This window comes from Salvelinus sp. IW2-2015, unplaced genomic scaffold (assembly GCF_002910315.2).
Source record: "Salvelinus sp. IW2-2015 unplaced genomic scaffold, ASM291031v2 Un_scaffold3030, whole genome shotgun sequence".
Classification (NCBI taxonomy): Eukaryota; Metazoa; Chordata; class Actinopteri; order Salmoniformes; family Salmonidae; genus Salvelinus; species Salvelinus sp. IW2-2015.
Window position 1 is genome coordinate 113,281 of NW_019944322.1, and position 20,369 is coordinate 133,649.

The following is a 20,369-nucleotide window of genomic DNA, read 5'->3' on the forward strand; positions in this document are numbered from 1 at the left end:
GCCCCTCTTTCCACCTGTCTTTAAAAATGTTATTGTTAAAGAGATTTGATTGTCTGGCTGTCTTCCAGTATCTTATAAAACGTCTATGGCATCATGACAAGAATCTTCATGTTTACTGCTTTATCACACCCAAGACTGGTCTTAATTGGTTGTTACATTTACAGTTCCAAAAGTAGCTCGACCTTTTGATTCCAATCTTTTGATTGGATAATTGTTGTATTCTTTCTCTCCAGTTAATTCATCCATCCCTTCTCTTCTCTCCCTGTAGATAATTCCACCAGGGGGGAATACGTCGTTTGATGTGGTCTTCCTCGCTCGAGTAGTAGGAAATGTAGGAATACTTTATTTATTAATACCTCGCATCATGGAGTGTTTACATATCAGGTGTGTATGAATACATATGTTTAAGGAATCATGTCTAACCTTCCACTTTGCCATCCGCATCCATGACGTGTCCCTTCCAGATGAAGCCAAGACCATGTTCTTAGTGAGTAACTGTTATGAACTGTATCGTGTTCCAGAGGCCTGTTGCTGTTGGCCAACTCAAAGCTTGCAGGCTTTTGTTCCAACCCAGCTTAAATACAATTACTAATCACGACCCTCAAGTCTTAAGATAAGAACTAGCTACTTTATTAATCCCTGAGGGGACTTTGGTTTGTTAAGTATTAAACGTGTTGAACCGCTCTGTTGTCCTCTGAGTGTGTCCTAAGGTGGCAGCGTATATATGAACGGTCCCGTGTTCTCCTCCTCAGGTGCAGAACTTCAGTGAGCCGGTGTTGATCCCCCCTCAGGAGTCTCGCTACATCTTCTCCCTCCACTTCCAGCCCGTCCGGCCCTCCAATCACATCGACAGCAACATCCTGCTGGTCACCAACGCCTCCAAGTTCCACCTCCCCGTCCGCGCCTACACTGGATTCCTGGAGGTACTGCAACACACACACACACTGGGGAAATAGTGTACACACACAAATGAAATCCTTCACACACTCAAGTACATTGTGGGGGAAACACCTGCAAATGCATATTGTTACGAAACCCATAACTAGAACTTGACCTCTTGGTCGCCAGTCTAGGCAGATTATCATTTGTTCAGATYGTGACTAAACATAAATATGTGCAAAAAGGAAAATTCTGAACGGGCATACCTAAACGAAAGATTTCAAATCAAAACGAAAGGCCTCAGGGCCACCAAYCCAACCAGCAGAATCACGTCTTGCAAGCTGGGACACTYACTGACGATCACCTGATYTGCTTATCAACCTGGCTGAACAAGGTTCCTGCTGCCCCCTGGAGGAATGGTGTGTGGAAGTGTACCCTGGATAGGGTGTTGGTGCATGTCCTAATACTAACCTGGCCCCCATATCATAACAATATACTCTAATTTCTCTTCCTCCCAACAGCCCTTTGTCCTGCCGCCCAGTCTGCAAAGAGAACTTCCTGGACTTTGGTGTTCTCAGCGCTACAGAACACAGCAGCATCCTGTTTGTGGTTGTCAACAGCAACCCCATCGAGGTGGGTCACCCTCAACACCCCTCTGCTCTGTAGCATCCCATAATAAAGCAGTACAGCTCTTTTTGAATGCATGCGTAACCATGGGTAACTATTTCAATGCTTCACTAGAGGTGGCTACCTAGTATCTCTCCTTCACCTCAACTTGTTTGAAAACAGATTGGATTAGTGTGACGGAAAAGGACACGAGTCATTTTCTCACTCACTCACTCGTACAGCTGGTGATCCAGCCGTGGCTGCTGAAGGAGAGAGTCTGAGTGTGGAGCTGTTGAAGATAGAGAGAGGCAACAGAACCACGGTGCTGTCCAAACCAGAGAGCTACACAGCGCCTCAGCTTCTCCTCACAAAACGGTAACAGCATCACAACTTACTGTCCCTGGACTGGCAGAATCTAGCGGTACTTGGTTGGAGATAATGGATGTCATTAAAGCCTGCTTGAAATATATGTTTCTCTCCATTTTCTTTTCCTTGAAATATTAGTTTATTTTTTAAACATGTTCGTGTCATCCAGGTGACTCAGGCATTCATCTTATAGCTTGGTGGGACAATCACATTTCACTTAGTCGGGGATTCAAACCAGCAACCTTTCTGTTATCGGCCCAACCTCTTAACCACTAGGCTACCTGCCGCCCATACATATTTTCTATGTGAGCACTCTATGGTCCTGTACAGATGGAGTAGAAAGGAGGTGTGTATAGATAACTACAAAATGCTGTGTTCATCTGCTAGGAAACACCAACAGTGGCCTTGTGTCAGAGCAGCAGGTAAAGTAGATGGAAATCAGGAGGCTGACTGATGGCTCTGTTGTTCCACCTGCAGGTGATCCTAGCCTGCGGCTACTACGCTGCCTTCCGGGTCACCCTGGTGGCTAAAGACCTGGAGGGGGCCTACGACGGAGCTATCCACATCACAACAGACTACCAGGTATACCTGTCAACTGGCCCGTTGAAGTGCTACTGTCACTAAGGCTATTTGAGTTGCTATGCAACTATATATGTTTTTTAGTTTTGTGAAATTGTTCTATTTGGCCAGGGCTCACTTGAAATAGAGATGTCAATCTCAACGTAACTTCTCTGGTTAAATAAAGGACACACACACATAAACGAAAATCGATACATAAAATGCATTCGTTTGTTCATTGCTCCTGTGTGATGTTTAAGAATTGTTAGTGATTTTCATTCCTCTTCTGTAAACAGATATTAACGATACCAGTGAAAGCAGTCGTTGCAGTGGGCACGTTGACCAGCTATCCCAAACATATTGTCCTCCCGCCATCTTTTCCGGTTAGACTAACTATATATTACTTGTCGTAGATTGCTATATTGTTTTGAGTGTTTTTTAAAAAAGAAAATGTATTTTGCCTCTATAATATTATCTATGTGTTTTCTGTCTCTCCCAGGGTAAAGTAGTGCAGCAGAGTCTAAGCATGGTGAGCTCGTTCTCTCAGAAGGTGACCCTGCAGCAGATCCACTCTCTGACTGAGGACTCACGTTTCTACTACAGGAGACTGAAGAACAACCGGGACGAGCTGGAACCCAAACGCAAGTCGAAGGTCGCCAAGATTTATTTTGACGCCAGCTTGCAGTGTGGCGACCACTGTTATGTGGGAGTACCGTTTGTTCTGAAATGTGAGTATTTTTGGCGTTATTCTTTAATGGTTTCTGGTTAGTTTGCGCTGTACTTAGCGAACTTGTTCTTAATAATTAAAACATCTTGAACTTCTTTCAGCTGAGAGCAGACCGCCTGGGCTGTCAATGCAGGAGGATATGTGGGATGTGGATGTAGATTTGTATCAAATGCTCCGTCGGCGATGGAAAGCGCTGAAGGAGAGTTCAGGACACATGGCGGAGGCGGTGTTTGAGGCCAACGCTGACCTCCAGAAGAACATTGAGACCAGAGTGTCAGCTCAGCTGAAGTGGCCTTCTATCATGAACTCTTCCCAGCAGGTCCTGTTCCCTCTCACCAGCCTCACCAGCTCATCGGTGAGGCGGATTCATTAACATCTGTTCTATGAGAAGATCTCAATTGCATACTCCTCACGTCCTCTCAAAACCCATTGGATGAGAAAGCCAAACCTCCTCCAATGGGTTTTGAGGAGGGGACAGGGCGCGAGGAGTATGCAATTGAGATCTTTCCTATGTCTAGCTTAGAATACTATACTGAACAAAAATATAAACGCAACATGCAACAATTTCAATGATTTTACTGAGTTTATAGTTCATATAAGGAAATCAGTCAATAGATTTTATTTTTTAAATTGGGCAATAATCTATGGATTTCACGTAACTGGACAACTGAGGAGCCAGGCTCAGCCAATCAATATGTTTTCCCCACAGAAGGGCTTTATTACAGACAGAAATACTCATCAGTTTCATCAGCTGTCCGGGTGGCTGGTCTCATACGATCCCACAGGTGTGGAAGCCAAATGTGGAGGTCCTGGGCTAGCATGGTTACATGTGGTTTGTGGTTGCAAGGCCGTTTTGACATACTGCCAAATTCTGGCAGAGAAATTAACATTCAATTATCTGGCAACAGCTCTGCTGGACATTCCTGCAGTCAAGATGCTAATTGCGCACTCCCTCAACTTGAGACATCTGTGGCATTGCGTTGTCTGACAAAACTGCACATTTGACTGTCCCYAGCACAAGGTGCACCTGTTTAATGAGTTTCTTGATCTGACACCTGTCAGGTGGATGGATTATCTTGGCAAAGGAGAAATGCTTACTAATAGAGATGTGAACAAATTTGTGCACAACATTTGAGAGAGGGAAGCTTTTTGTGCATATGGAACATTTCTGGGATGTTTTATTTCAGCTCATGAAACATTGTACCAGCACTTTACATGTTGCGTTCTTAGATTTTTGTTCAGGATAGATTGGCAGGCCCAGGGGGGTTCCCTGACCATGTGACCAGAGCAACTCTAAACTAAGGCTATAACTAGAGCCAAGAGTTTTCTGGTCAAGTCACACAGTTGGGAACAACTCGGGGTTCTGTACATGCTACTGTATTGAGCCTTCTGTTCTAACCAGCAGTCTTCTGTTGCCAGGAGATAGAGGTTGTCTTGGAGAACCCAGCTGACGTTCCTGTCTATGTCCAAGTCCTGCCGTTAGCCCTCTATCCCAACCTCCGGCCGTCACCCACAAACTGGCACACAATGTGAGTAGCCTTCAATATGCACTTGTAGTTTGCTAATAGTCATTTTGTCTGTCACCCCTTTTGCAAGATGTTTATGTCACACTGATGGGTTTCTCCACCATAGAGTTAGAATGAATAGAAATAATTCTAGAAGGTTTTCTATGGTCTAACTTATTATTCTTTCATGCCAGGTTTTCCCTGGAGCGGCTCCCACACTTCAACCCCGACACAATGGAGTTCCAGGTACACAGAAACCACGTGAGTTTACTTTGCTCTGTCTTTTATTCCTGTGTTGTGCCAGTTGATCAAATACAATCATTTCGCAATGAATGTTTGAGACTTGACTCTCTCCTTCCCCTTTGCAGACGCCCGTGGCCAGAGGCAGCGCAGGCTTTGCCGAGGCTCGACGACACAACCCTACGTTTACAACCTAATGCTGCAGCCAGAGGAAGTGAGGTCGCTACGTGTGAAATTCTCCCCCGTCAGCAACCACACTGTTTCCTCTCTGCTTATGCTCAGGCATGTTACCCTATAGCCTGTAGGACTAACCAAATGTCTCTTACAAAGTTCTCTTTTGTTGTCCCAAATGGCATCCTGTTCCCTATATTGTGCCACTCTTTTGACCAGCGTCTATGGCGGTTGTGGTCAAATGTAGTCACTATATAGGGGATAGTGTTCCATTTTAATGTACAGTGTTTATTTATTTTGATTTTATTTAACTAGGCAATCAGTTAAGAACAAATTCTTATTACCATGAGGCCTAGAACAGTACCTTGCTCAGGGCAGAACGACAGATTTTTACCGTGGCAGCTCAAGGATTCGATCTAACAAACTTTCGGTTACTGGCCCAACACTCTAACCACTAGGTGCCGTTTATGCTAACTGCTTGAGGGCAAGATCACTCTGAAGTTCCGGCAAGCTCTGATGTTGCTTCTTAAAATCTGCACCTCTTTGAGGCAGGGTGCTGATTTGAGACGTTGAGCTATGAATATCTCTGTTGGACTGAGGAGGACGGGCAGAAGAGCAATATATTCTCCCAGTTGCTGTAGCAGCTACAGGGTTACAGAGAGAAGTCAGCAGTCAGACCATACAGTGGGGCAAAAAAGTATTAGTCAGCCACCAATTGTGCAAGTTCTCCCACTTTAAAAAAAAGAGAGAGGCCTGTAATTTTCATCATAGGTCAACTTCAACTATGACAGACAAAACGAGAGAAAAAAATCCAGAAAATCACATTGTAGGATTTTAATTAATTTATCTGCAAATTACGGTGGAAAATAAGTATTTGGTCAATAACAAAAGTTTATCTCAATACTTTGTTATATACCCTTGTTTGGCAATGACAGAGGTCAAACGTTTTCTGTAAGTCTTCAAAGGTTTTCACACACTGTTGCTGGTATTTTGGCCCATTCCTCCATGCAGATCTCCTCTAGAGCAGTGATGTTTTGGGGTTGTTGCTGGGCAACACGGACTTCAACTCCCTCCAAAGATTTTTCTATGGGGTTGATCTGGAAGCTGCTAGGCCACTCCAGGACCTTGAAATGCTTCTTACGAAGCCACTCCTTCGTTGCCCGGGCGTGTGTTTGGGATCATTGTCATGCTGAAAGACCCAGCCACGTTTCATCTTCAATGCCCTTGCTGATGGAAGGAGGTTTCACTCAAAATCTCACGATACATGGCCCCATTCATTCTTTCCTTTACACGGATCAGTCGTCCTGGTCCCTTTGCAGAAAAACAGCCCCAAAGCATGATGTTTCCACCCCCATGCTCACAGTAGGTATGGTGTTCTTTGGATGCAACTCAGCATTCTTTGTCCTCCAAACACGACGAGTTGAGTTTTTACCAAAAAGTTTATTTTGGTTTCATCTGACCATATGACATTCTCCCCATCTTCTTCTGGATCATCCAAATGCTCTCTAGCAAACTTCAGACGGGCCTGGAAATGTACTGGCTTAAGCAGGGGACACGTCTGGCACTGCAGGATTTGAGTCCCTGGCGGCGTATGTGTTACTGATGGTAGGCTTTGTTACTTTGGTCCCAGCTCTCTGCAGTCATTCACTAGGTCCCCCCGTGTGGTTCTGGGATTTTTCTCACCGTTCTTGTGATCATTTGACCCCACTGGGTGAGATCTTGCATGGAGCCCCAGATCGAGGGAGATTATCAGTGGTCTTGTATGTCTTCCATTTCCTAATAATTGCTCCCACAGTTGATTTCTTCAAACCAAGCTGCTTACCTATTGCAGATTCAGTCTTCCCAGCCTGGTGCAGGTCTACATTTTGTTTCTGGTGTCCTTTGACAGCTCTTTGGTCTTGGCCATAGTGGAGTTTGGAGTGTGACTGTTGAGGTTGTGGACAGGTGTCTTTTATACTGATAACAAGTTCAAACAGGTGCCATTAATACAGGTAATGAGTGGAGGACAGAGGAGCCTCTTAAAGAAGAAGTTACAGGTCTGTGAGAGCCAGAAATCTTGCTTGTTTGTAGGTGACCAAATACTTATTTTCCACCATAATTTGCAAATAAATTCATAAAAAATCCTACAATGTGATTTTCTGGATTTTTCTTTTCTCATTGTGCTGTCATAGTTGAAGTGTACCTATTATGAAAATTACAGGCCTCATCTTTTTAGGTGGGAGAACATGCACAATTGGGCTGACTAAATACTTTTTTGCCCCACTGTATATCTTTTACAGCCTTTGACTGTTTTTTAAACTTTCTCGATAAATTCATTTGTCGACTTGGCCATATTGGTGGTTGTGTGGATGAATTGAATTGCAATTTGAATCATATCGTTTGTGTGAATAAAATTTAAACGGCTTTTATGTTCTACTGATTGTTAAGTGTATGTCTCTCTGTCTCTACAGGAACAACCTAACGGTGATGGAGTTCCTGGTGGTGCAGGGTCAGGGCAGCTATGAAAGGCTGAAGGTAGGGGGCAAGGCCCCGGGACCAGGGGGGTTCCTCAGGTTCAAGATGACTGAGTCTCTACTGAAGGACTGCACAGACAGTGGAGTGGTCTAGAATCTTCAGTTTGTATAGATGTCCTGCATGCACAGACAGTGATTGGTCTAGAATCCAGTTTGTTATTAGATCCTGCATCCACAGACAGTGAGTGGTCTAGAGTTTAGTTTGTTATAGATGTCCTGCATCCACAGACAGGAAACCATTACTTTATAGGCGGGTTGAACTCCGAGAATAGTCTTGCAGAGCCCTTTTGATAGTTTGTTTATGCTTGTGTATTTGTGTAAATTATATATTTGATCTCTAGACACACAACCCTCTGCAGCTAAAAATAGATATGAATGAAAGAGGAAGTTGTCAGAGGTATGTGACTAATTAACTTTGTGAACCTTGTTTCAGAAATGAAGTCGAAGGAGCCGAACGTCACTCTGAGAAAATCCTTTAAGTTAGAGAACACTGGACAGCTGGAAATTAACATTCAATCCACTGAAATAAACGGACGTCTCTGTGAGGGATTCGGCTTTAAAGTCCTTAATTGCCAAGAGTTTTCACTAAAACCCAATGCTTCGAAAGAAATTGTCATATTGTAAGTAAACCTATAGCTAGCTGTTAAAAGATAGATAAATATCCCATGAATCACACAATGTTTTGTTGCTTGCTTTGTTTAATCACTAGGACCTCCAATGACCAACGTTGATATATCTCTTCATCTCTCTCAGGTTCACGCCGGACTTCACAGCCTCCAGGGTGATCCGGGAGTTAAAGTTCATCACCACCGGAGGCTCTTACTTTGTGTTCTCCCTCAACGCCTCTCTGCCCTACCACATGCTGGCCGCCTGTGCTGCTGTCCTCCCCAGACCCAACTGGGAGCTGGAGCTCTATGTCATCATCTCTGTCATCATGAGGTGAGAGGAAGAGCCTCACAAATAGAACACATTATAATTCTATTGGCGGACCCCACCTAGACCGTGTGTTCCTAGATTAGTTCAGCGGCCCAGTATCCAGAACTAGGCTCATAGGTTGCACCCCATATATCATGAATTATCTTGGCATATCAGCCTTTCTACATGTTCAAAATACATTTATTTAGCTACATTTCTTGGACAGATATTTCCCCTGTATCTAAGGCTGTAAGGATAACTAACGTTGCCTCTATCTGTTGTGCCCAGCCTATGTTTCTGCTGGTGATTGTAGCAGCCTACTGGAGGCCCTGGGGATCTGGGAGCCATTCAAGAGACGCATGTGTTTCGAACATCCAGCACCTCCATGGAGACAGGGAGGCCCTTTGACCTCAGGGAAATAGTACGACTTCAAAGCGATGCACAGTGAGTTTGTTTTTCTGAATGTAAATTTTTGTGTAAACTTTGTCTGACATATGTTGACGTTAGTATCTGAAATGGTTTGATGAGTAGATCAGAGATGTTTATATGTAAATATTATTTTATTCTATAATTACTAACTTCTCAGTATTTTGTCTCCCAGTATGAATGGGTACGGTGGAGAAGCCAACCACAACTCCCTGCGAGGGATGCCAGGCTCTGCCTCCAGGGCTGCTAGCAGGAACACCAGAGGAGGCCACAACCGAGGCCCCACACAAACCCCCGATCCCCCCCTCCCAGCCAGGCTCCAAAGTCTCCGACAGCACCCCTCCTCTGGTCAACAGGCCAGCCGCAAGGCCCGGAGCGCCCAAGCAGCCACAGCCAGCTCCAGAGAACCAGCAGCACCCCTCACAGGCTGGTCCTTCAGCCCCAGGAAGAAATCCCCTAGATGGGCCACGCCGGCACAGCTCGGAGGACTCGGACTATGTGAGCCTGGTGGAGACCATGGATAAAGACCTGGACAGACCAGAGTCTGCTGAGGAGGGGGGAATCAGGATGCAGTTCATGGCAAAGGTACCTACCTGGGTATTAGTATTAACCCTGAGAAACATTGTTTTGTGTTGAATTTGGATGGCCCTTAAAATGTGATTACCTGCTTATTTAACAACTGACTCATTCAGGGGTACACAGTACGAACACTCCTATTATTGACAGGGTTTTATTCAGTTCACTCAGTATACACAGTGTAATGAATCTTCATCTTCTTCCCTCCTTCCAGCCAGTGCAGCCAAAGGGAAAGTGCAGCAGACTAAAGCAAGACCCCGAAGAAGAAGGAAGAGAGGGAGAAGAGGAACAAGGGAAGAGCTCAGGGAGGAGAGGAACTGAGGGAGGACAACGATGACAGCTCCTCCACCACCACAGAGAACTCCAACCCAGACATAATGGAGGACAACAAAGGGAAGAAGAAATATGATACACCTGAAGCTCACTCAAAGTCCAAGAACAAGAAGCCAGCAGCCATTACAAAGGAGAAGAGCCAAATGGATGCAAAGTCTAGGTGGGGTTTAGTTTATTTTTATTTAACCTTTATTTAACCAGGTAAGACCCATTTGAGGTTAAAAACTTATTTTGCGAGGCTGACCTGGCAAGAAGGAAAAACAGGGCAATAGCAACGTGTACATTATATTACCCAAAAAATACAAAATACACACAAGACAAAGTGTCAGAAGTTACAGATACAGTTGAAGATTAGAAAACAACTGCAGCTATCACAAACCGTGTCGTCGATCAGAGTCTTAAGTTTGGTTCCTCTTTGGTTATTCCGGCTTGTACTCATTTTTCTCAATGACCTCGATACAAAATTCAAATTCTGACATGCTCAGCTCTTAGTAAGTTCTRTACATCTTTGGGTTCTGTAGCCCAGGAGTAATCTGACTTGTGTGAAAAAGAGGGACAGCACTCRCAAATAAAGCATTCCTTTTGTATTGTTCAGACRTGATTGAGCTTCCAGACATTGACCACTTTATTCCATGTTGTTTTTCCACAGCTCACTGGAGCTTCCATACGTTACCCCACTGGAAAACAAGCGCAAGAGCTTCAATTCCAAGAACGTGGTGGTGCAGCAGGCCCTGGCCAGCAGCTCAACAACAACTACCATAACAAGACCCATACCTCCTAAACCAAGAGGTCAGTTACTACCTTTCCAGCTAACAGACCTTTTGACCTTTTTGTTTTCTCACATTGACATGGCAAATGTCTTGTTTGGGTTCTACCTGCCTTTTTTCTGCTGACTTGGGCGACACCATTTCAGGACTATGTAGGGTTATGTTTGAGTCTAGTAAGTGGCCCTCTCGTTCCCTCCTCTCAAACCCCAGTGCCTCGTGTGAAGCTGGAAGACTTCCGCCCCTCTCTCCTGGCTAAGTTCCTGTTCAACGAACCGGTGGTGCAGGAGCTTGGGAACAGCAGCGGCTCAGAGGGGGAGAAGGACATCTCTCCTCCCCCGGAGTGGGACTGTGTACCMCTCCACATAGCACACAATGGTGAGTTACGTAGTGCACTACCACAACCCCCTCATACCTGCTTCAAACCTGGTTCCCCACCTCTTCTAGCATATTAACTCTTTTTAACTTCCTGAATCAAGCATGTATCAATCCAGTCTTTCAAATTAAAACAAACCAATTGAGTATTGTGATAAAGGCAGCCATATGACATGCATCTCCCCGTTTCCTCTCAGCTGTGGACAGTCTCCAGCAGATCTCCCTGCAGACCATGAACGCTGATCCCTTCCTGAAGAGACCCATTGAAACCCCTCCCTCATCTGATCCCTTCCTGAAGAGACCCATTGAAACCCCTCCCTCATCTGATCCCCTCCCTGAAGAGACCCATCGGAACCCCTCCCCCTCCCTCATCTGATCCCTTCCTGAAGAGAACCATCGGAACCCCTCCCCTCCCTCGTCTGATCCCTTCCTGAAGAGAACCATCGGAACCCCTCCCCCTCCCTCGTCTGGCTTCTCTCTGTATGACTCCTATAGCGGCATGGTCAACACTGCTACCAGGTGAACAAACCTACAACAACAGAGACCTGCACAGCTCTTCATCTTAAACTGATCTAGAAGTCATACAACTATCTGTGTAGTTAACTGTGCCAGAGTGACATGAAACATACACAACCTAAGGGGTGATGAAAAGAAGAATGCAAAAAGAATAACCCCAAAATATATGTAGATCAAGATAAAAATGTAATCTACATCCAAGAGTGGTTATTTCTAAATACCAAAGTCTTCTTTGTTTCTGTGTGTTTTCCAGCGAGGTGGGTCTGATGTCACTGCATCAGGCATAAAGAACAAGCTGACCAAGTCGGTCTCCGTACCTGGTCAGAACGGGAACCCCACCTTCGCTGCTGTGGCGGCTGGATTCGACAAAAGCCCAGGTCAGTCAGATGTCCGGTCTCTGACCACCTTTTCCCTCATGTCCCAAATGGACCCCTCGCCCCTACACTCCAGCCCCTACACCCTAGACTCTAGCCCCTACACCCTCAGCATCTGTGTAAAATTGAGATGATCGGAGTGTCTAAGCAATATGGCATCTAGCCAATCAAAATCTAATTTTATTTGTCACATGCTTTGTTCAACACAGGTGAGGACTAACAGTGAAATGCTTACTTATGGCCCTTCCCACAACGCAGAGAGAAATAATAGAAACATAAAACGCGTAATAATAAACACAATGAGTAACATTAACGTGGCAGTATACACATGGTACCAGTACCGAGTCCATGTGCAGGGGTACGAGGTAATTGAGGTAGATATGTACATATAACTAGGAAAAGTAACCGATAATAAACGGTAGCAGCAGCGTATGTGATTAGTATAAGTTAGTGCAAAAAGGTTAAATGCAGATCGTACGGGTAACTATTTAGCAGTCTTTGTGCTTGGAGGTAGAAGCTGTTCAGGGTCCTTTTGGTTCCAGACTTGGTGCATCGGTACTGCTTGCTGTGCGGTAGCAGGGAGAACAGTCTATGACTTGGGTGGGTGGAGTAAGTTTTTCTCTGACACCGCCTGGTATAGAGGTCCAGGATGGCAGGGAGCTCGGCCCAATTGATGTACTGGGTCGTACGCACTACCCTCTGTCGCCTTGCGGTCGGATGCAAAGCAGTTGCATACCAAGCGGTGATGCAGCCAGTCAAGATGCTCTTAATGGTGCAGTTGTATAACCTTTTGAGGATCTGAGGGCCCATGCCAAATCTTTTCAGCCTCCTGAGGGGGAAGAGGCGTAGGCGTGCCCTCTTCTCGACTGTGTTGGTGCGTGTGGACCATGGTAGATCTTTAGTGATGTGGAATTTGACATTTCAAATTCTGATATGCACTTTGAAGATTTTTGAATAAGCCAACAAGAGAGTACTGAACAGCAAAATCACTAGCCTATGTCAATGTACTATCCCCCATAATAGAAAAGTTGACATTCTATTGGTCAGGTTGTTGAGAAAGAAATGGCCTATTCCATACAGACTCTGTGACAGTTGTGGACGAGAGAGCCCAAATTCATACAAAACACTGTTGCCAAAAGGGCACCGCACATGTGAGAAGAAAATATATGTTAGAAATATAGAGAGGAGATCTTATGGATTACTCGATGCAAGGTAAGACATGCCTCATATCTATTAAAACATTCAGGTTTCAAACAATGAAGTATATGTTTCAAAATGCATACTGCCTTCAGCTCCTTGCAAAGTGGTGTGTGACACGCTGATGGAGCCTGCCTTCCGTTGCCGTTTGAGATGCTGCAGCATCTGACAGATTTTCCTCTCAAAGGCTCTGTATCTGTATAATGTACGCGTGTGACAAATAAGATGCATAACAAATATACCGTAACACACGGCAATTGATCCACAAAATTATGCAAATTAACCTATAGACTATAAGCATGACCAGTCAAATGTATTTAGGCTAAAAAGCATTATTTCGCAATGGGATTTTTTTCTCTTGACACCAGTTTTATCTATAGGCATTAAAAAAAAATACAGACATAAAAATGGTATCCGTGAGTTAATTTGGGGGGAAGTAGAGAAAGGGCCTCCTTTCCAAAATCTTGAAGTGTCCCTTTAATATTAGAGATTGCGCACCAGCTGTTGTTAACAAAGAGACACGCTCCTCCAAGGTGGAGTTCTTACCATATCGCATCTACCTATCCAGTCCTTTCAGGGGGAGGGGTTTGGCTAGGGGTTGATATGGGAGTGAATGAAGAAGCTCAATTGTGTCCACTCCGTTAGCTGTTGTGCTAACCTGCGGTTCTCTCCTCCGGCCACCAGGGTGCAGTGCAGCAAAGGCGGCTGTGGGGAGCAGAGACAGAGATGTCCTCCAACACCTCTCCTCTGTAGAGAGTGATGGATCAGACAGCTCGGGGTTGTGGAGCCCTGTAGGGAACGGCAGGAGACCCAGCCTCAACTCTGTCAACTCCTTCTCAGCCTTCGGACCCAGRAACACCTTCAACCTGTCTGGAGGTAAGCAGTTAGAAAAAGCAGCCAGAATAGCTTGTGAAATGCATGAATATGTCTAACTGGGACACAATAACACCTGCACTCTGTACACTCTCTTTTGAGATAAGATCGCATGGAACAATGTGTTGTGATCTGTTACATGGTGTAGGTCCCTGAGTCTTTCATGGACATGTGACCGTCCAGGAAAAACATGGCCCTGGACGAAGCTGTTAAATTAACTACATTGAGTGTACAAAACATTAGGAACTTTCCARGACATAGACTGACCAGGTGAAAGCTATGATCCCTTATTGATGTCACCTGTTAAATCCACTTCAGTCAGTGTAYATGAAGGGGAGGAGACTGGTTAAGGAAGGGATTTTTAAGCCTGGAGACAATTAGGACATGGATTGCTGCATTCAGAGAGTGAACGGACAAGACAAAAGTTTCACAGTATTCACTACTTGTATTTTTTTTAAATTATGTTCTTACAGCCTGATTTTAAAATTCATTCAATGGAGATTTTTTGGTCACTGGCCTACACACAATTCCAGATAGTCAGCGGAATTACAAAAGTCACAATAAGTTGCATGGACTCACTCTGTGTGCAATAATGGTGTTTAACATTTTTCAATGACTACCTCATCTCTGTACCCCACACAATTATCTGCAAGGTCCGTCAGTCGGGCAGTGAATTGAATATCCCTTTGCGCATGTTGAAGTTATTAATTACACTGGATGCTGTATCAATACACCCAGTCACTACAAAGATACAGGTGTCCTTCCTAACTCAGTTGCCGAAGAGGAAGGAAACCCCTCAGGGATTTCACCATGATGCCAATGGTGACTTTAAACAGTTACAGAGTTTAATGGCTGTGATAGGAGAAAACTGAGGATGGATCAACATTGTAGTTACTCCACAATATTAACCTAATTGAAAAGAAGGAAGCCWGTACAGAATAAAAAATATTCCAAAACATTTGGCAAAGCAATTAACTTTTTGTCCTGAATACAAAGTGTTATTTTTAGGGGCAAATCCAATAAAACACATTACCGAGTACCACCATTTTCAAGCATTGTGGCGGCTGCATCGTGTTATGGGTATGCTTGTAATTTTTAAGGACTGGAGTTTTTCAATATAATTTTTTTTACATAATGGAGGTAAGCACAGGCGATATCCTAAAGGAAAACCAGACACTGGGAGATTAATTCACCTTTCAGCAGGACAATAACCTTAACCACAAGGACACATCTACACTGGAATTGCTTACCAAGAAGACAGTGAATGTTCCTGAGTGGCCGAGTTACAATTTTTACTTAAATCTGCTTGGAAATCTATCACAAGTATTGAAAATGGTTGTCTAGCAATGATCAACAACCACTTTGACAGAGCTTGAATAATTTAACAGAATAATAGACAAATATTGTACAATTCAGGTGTGCAATGCTCTTAGAGACGTACCCAGGAAGACTCACAGCTGTAATTGCTGCCTAACGTGATTCTAACTTGTATTGACTCAGGGGTGTGACTAAGTATGCATTTTCAGTATATTTGCAAACATTTCTACAAACATTGTCATTATGGGGTAGTGTGTGTAGATGGGRAAGAAAGAAAATATATTTGATWAATTTTTTAATTCAGGCTGTAACACAAAATGTGGAATACGTCAAGGGGTATGAATAGTTTCTGAAGGCACTGTAAGTGCCTTTTCAACAGGGTATGGTAGTAGGTACCCGGACACCGGTTTGAGTGTGTCAAGAACTGCAACGTTGCTGTTTCTTTTCACACTCAACAGTTCCCCTGTGTGTATCAAGAATGGTCCACCACCCAAAGGACATCCAGCTAACTTGACACAACTGTGGGAAGCATTGTATTCAACATGGGCCAGGACCCCTGTGGAACGCTTTCAACACCATGTAGTCCATGCCCCGACGAATTAAGGCTCTTCAGAGGCAAAAGGGGGTGCAACTCAATATTAGGAAGGTGTTCCTAATGTTTTGTACACTCACTGTATATGGAAAGCAGTTGACGTTTGACTGTGCTGTGTAGTGTTCAGTGGGATGACCTCGGGGAGGAGTGCTATGGAGCCCCAGCAGAGTTGGCCTGAGTTAGACATACCACCCCGTCCGTCTGGCCAAACGAGTCCCTGCAGCCTCTACAGCCCTGGCCCATCCAGCCCAGCTCCAGCTCCCCTGCTACCCCCACCACGGTAAGACCTCTTTCACTGCTCCATACTTATGTAAAATGGCCTGCGTCTCTCCTGACACCCTACAGTATTCCCCATGTAGTGCACTACTTTTGACCAGAGCCACATTGGAATACGAAAGTATCTATAGTGTAGGATGGCGGTTCAGGAGAGACTCAGGCAATTTCCCAGGTGAAACAGGGTATGATTTGGGACGTTTACATGGGCACCAGAAATGTCTTCAGTGTTGGAGTCACACTCTTCATTTAGTTGAAGGCCTAGTGAAAACAGAAAATCACATTTTTGATTGATGTTTCCACATTGAGGTTGGAATAATACTGTGAAATTGTGAAGATTATGTTAATGTGCTTTTTTTGTGTAAAGCTGTTTGAAAAGAAGGCCTGAAATTTCAGCCTGTTTTGGTAGGAGGGAGTTTTTGCCTTCCATGGTGACATCGCCATGTGGTAAATTAGTTAATATACCAATAAGAAAGAGTTCTAAACCTCTCTGCCAATAACAACTTATTTTACAATTTCCCCTCCCTACTCAGACCACTCCCAGACAGTCACAGCTAAATTCTTCCTTGAGAAATTGCTCTTTGCTAAGAAGATATTTTGTCTTTTTGACCATTTTAATTTAAAACAATCACTGTATGTTTAATTGTTACCCAGAAATGATTTGATATTGAGATAAAACCGTCTGCATTGGACCTTTTTTTAACGTCTGTTCCACAAAGACATCAGACTGTACTAGTAGTCCAGGTCCCTAACGGTCAGCCTCTCTCTCCTCTCTCATCCAGTCCATCCTGGGCAGCAGTAGCATGTGGGGCTCCAGCCCTCCATTCAGCCCCTCCATCTGGTCCACCAGCCCCCCCTCTGACTCCCCCCTACACTCCTTCTCTGCTTCCTCTGCCTCCCCCCTGACCGATCTGATGGGTAGCACTGACAGTGGAACCCAGCTCCCGGCCCCAACAAAGCCCTCCCCCACGCAGCTGAGCCCCTCCTACAACCCCTGGAGCATGTGGAGGCCCACCTTCAGTAGACGAAGCTCGGAGCCCTGGCCCAACCAATCGGACAGCAGCACCGGCTGAAGGGGATGTCACCGCGGTCTCCTCCCACTGATAGACTGAGAAGAAGAAGAATGCATTTTCCCCTGTTTTGAATTTCACCAAATTCATATTATAATGTACACATTGGATTTCTAAGCAAATTATGTCCTCAGAATGTGTCTGTTTCTATGACGACTTGGCAAACTTATCAACAAAACAATATTAGTAGAAGATTCATCAAAGAAGAATCCTTATCAGACTGACATAATATGGTTAAATGCGGCTGCTTTTTTCAATACATCCTCGGTAATGTTTTTGATAGCAGTGACGGAACCTAATGCAATCAGGAAAAACCTGAGAAATAATATTCTGTTCATTATTTAGTACTGCTGTTTTGGCATTACAGTAGAGTTACTTATTGGAATCAAGCACAGTGTTTAAGCCTTATCATCGCTCCATTAGAGATTATTATTATTTAGGGTTACAATCAGTTAAGACTGGCAGTAAAGGGATTTTTTTGGTGAAAATGGTCATTTTCATGACTGCTGTGTCAAGTCAATGCCAGTGGCATCAGAAGACCACGACTTTACGTTTCTATGCCATTGCAACACATTTTATTTGTCAAACAACTCACAACATTCATGGCCAATATTGGCGAGAGATGCTTTTTAAGTTATTTTAATGACCACGCTAAGTTTTAAAGTCTGTTAAAAGAGAGGGTTTTCATTTCCTTTTTTAACAGTTTGAAAAATGTTGGTGGATACAAAGCTTCCCCTCTTTCTGACATGTTGGAAATGTGGGACATTTGTCACAGCTTCCATATAAAACATATGAGACAGTTATCATGGTGTAAAATGTGATTTATTTGGTATTATGTATGCCTTTAATCATTTTTAACTCCTGTTATCTAATCAATGCTACTTCTTGAGTCAATAGCTGAGGGCGTCAGGTAGCCTAGCGGTTAAGAGCGTTCGGCCAGTAATCCCCAAGCCGACTACGTGAAAAATCTGCTGCACCCTTGAGCAAGGCACTTAACCCTAATTTGCTCCGTAAATCAATTTAAGAGCGTCTGCTAAATGACTAAAATGTAAATGTCTAACCTCCCTTCCTCTGCTCCTCCCTCTTCCAAGCTCACCTTTTTGAGTTGTTTCAGCTCTGCTCCATAGGTGGCAGTACAGCTCTAGAATAGAATAATATATACTACAGAATAGACAGGTTGTATTGAATGCAGCTTGTATCTGGTGGCGGTCGGTGCCTGATCAAGGTTGTAATCATATAGTTCAAACAGTTGCATGCAAGAGTTTCTATTGGTCAAATTCAGGTAGGTTTATCCCGTTTTTGTTCCGTTTGCTTCCGTTTAAGAAAGTTTTTGTACAATCGGTGGAATGAATACACCCCTGATCACTGCACACACAGTTCACTTTCATAGCAGCCACAGAACAACAGCATCATCACTTGCTGTTGTATAATTCCAACTTGAATCTACATGCTCTCCTCTCACCTTTACCCTTCGCTTGTGGCTTCAGTGCAGCTGTCTGTCACCAGGCAGATTTATTTTTCTTCCAAGCCAACCTATATACCACTACACACAGCCTACATCGTTGTCAATTTCACCCTATTCGCAAACATGGTCAACAGGGCACTTATAAACTAACGCTTTAGTAAACCAGCAGTGTACAGCAAGCAGTTTAGCAGTTACACCGACGGGCCCTCTTAGCAATACATTTATAAAACTGAAAGCTTACCTTGACTTGGAAGAGTTCCAGTGTTGGATAGCCTTAGCCAGCAAGCTAACATCAKCATTCCTCTCTGTTTGAGTAGRCTAAATTAGCTCGCTGCATTAGCTAAGTGAAAAAAATACAATGACAATAGTCAGCTTTCTCCCTGTTGCTTATGCTTAATTTAARAAATACATTATTCAAAACAAACTATTGTCTTTCCCTCTGAGTCAACTACTTACATTTTATGCACTGCTGTGCTAGCTAGCTGTAGTTTATGCTTTCAGTACTACATTAATTCTCTGATCCTTTGATTGGTTGGACAACATGTCAGTTCATGCGGCAAGAGCTCTGATTAGGTTGGAGGACATCCTCTGGAAGTCGTCATATTACTGTGTAAGTCTATGGAAGGGGGTGAGAACCATGAGCCTCCTAGGTATTGAAGTCAATGTACCCAGAGGAGGACAGAGGCTAGCTGTCCTCTGGCTACACCATGGTGCTACCCTACAGAGTGCTGTTGAGGCTACTGTAAAACTTCATTGCAAAACGGTGTTTTAATACATTTTTGGTGACGTGAATATATTTACTATAGTTTAATCTAAAAAGGTTTACTTTTTAAATGTTTAACTATTTATATTTTCTGAAATTCACTGAGTAGGATGGTCCTCCCYTTCCTCCTCTGAGGAGCCTCCACTGCTTGTATCATATTACTCTGACAAGGCACCTGATATGATGCATACCCATGCAGAATCAGATCTACTGTGTAGTGTATAAAACAAGTTCCCCGCAATGGGTGTAGCCTATTTCTCTTAGTATTTCTTACGATTGAGGACTGCTTTATTAACAGTATGGCAAGATGCATCCAGAGTGATTCTCTATAGAACTGATGTTGACAAGATGTCAGGGTTCTAGGTGGACTGAGGGCTATGGAGAGACTGTCTCTATTTACATGTCTGTTCTCTGTCTAGAGAATAATCCAGATATCAGTGACTGTAACATACCAGGTATTATAAACTGGATTGTCCGAGCCCTGAATGCTGATTGGCTGACAGCCGTGGTATATCAGACCGTATACCACTGATATGACAAAACATTTATTTTTAGTGCTCTAATTACGTTGGTAACCAGTTTATGATAGCAGAAAGGCACCTTGGGGGYTTGTGTTATATGGCYGCGTTGCGTAGTGTGTAAGAACAGTCCTTAGCCGTGGTATATTGGCCATATACCACACACCCTCGTGCCTTATTGCTTAATTATCTCCACTATAACATTCAGGGCTCGAACCCAGTTCATAAGGCTGGATATGATTCAGAGCACCATTTCTGAACCAGCTATAATAATCTCACAACTTCAACCTTCAGAAATGACAGTTCAGTTTTGTCCCCCACTGCATCATAGCCATGTCCTCCACACACAGCCACGATGAGGTCATCTCCAGAGCTTATCTATTGTCAGCAGCCATTGTCCTGCGATGGACAGGAACAAGGTTGTGTTCAGTAGGTGGGTTTTAAAATGGTTAAAGGA

The 20,369-nt window shown here is 44.0% G+C and overlaps 1 protein-coding gene across 1 annotated transcript in view; it reads left to right on the plus strand.

Moving 5' to 3' along the window:
* The window catches only part of LOC112075208 (transmembrane protein 131-like), a 35,483-nt gene extending 17,514 nt beyond the window's left edge, over positions 1-17,969 (plus strand). Inside the window, 31 exon segments of the mRNA XM_070440813.1 lie at positions 422-487; positions 753-923; positions 1,401-1,424; positions 1,426-1,512; positions 1,728-1,749; positions 1,752-1,811; positions 1,814-1,860; positions 2,329-2,433; positions 2,706-2,792; positions 2,909-3,137; positions 3,238-3,491; positions 4,556-4,665; positions 4,836-4,902; positions 5,010-5,045; positions 5,048-5,163; positions 7,503-7,645; positions 7,999-8,185; positions 8,319-8,504; positions 8,794-8,851; positions 8,854-8,924; positions 9,082-9,223; positions 9,225-9,491; positions 9,737-9,975; positions 10,465-10,604; positions 10,793-10,957; positions 11,152-11,327; positions 11,724-11,847; positions 13,726-13,917; positions 15,944-16,005; positions 16,008-16,103; positions 16,879-17,969. Coding sequence (XP_070296914.1) covers positions 422-487; positions 753-923; positions 1,401-1,424; positions 1,426-1,512; positions 1,728-1,749; positions 1,752-1,811; positions 1,814-1,860; positions 2,329-2,433; positions 2,706-2,792; positions 2,909-3,137; positions 3,238-3,491; positions 4,556-4,665; positions 4,836-4,902; positions 5,010-5,045; positions 5,048-5,163; positions 7,503-7,645; positions 7,999-8,185; positions 8,319-8,504; positions 8,794-8,851; positions 8,854-8,924; positions 9,082-9,223; positions 9,225-9,491; positions 9,737-9,975; positions 10,465-10,604; positions 10,793-10,957; positions 11,152-11,327; positions 11,724-11,847; positions 13,726-13,917; positions 15,944-16,005; positions 16,008-16,103; positions 16,879-17,169 — 4,020 coding nt within the window. The 3' untranslated portion in view covers positions 17,170-17,969.
* The last annotated feature ends 2,400 nt before the right edge of the window (positions 17,970-20,369 follow it).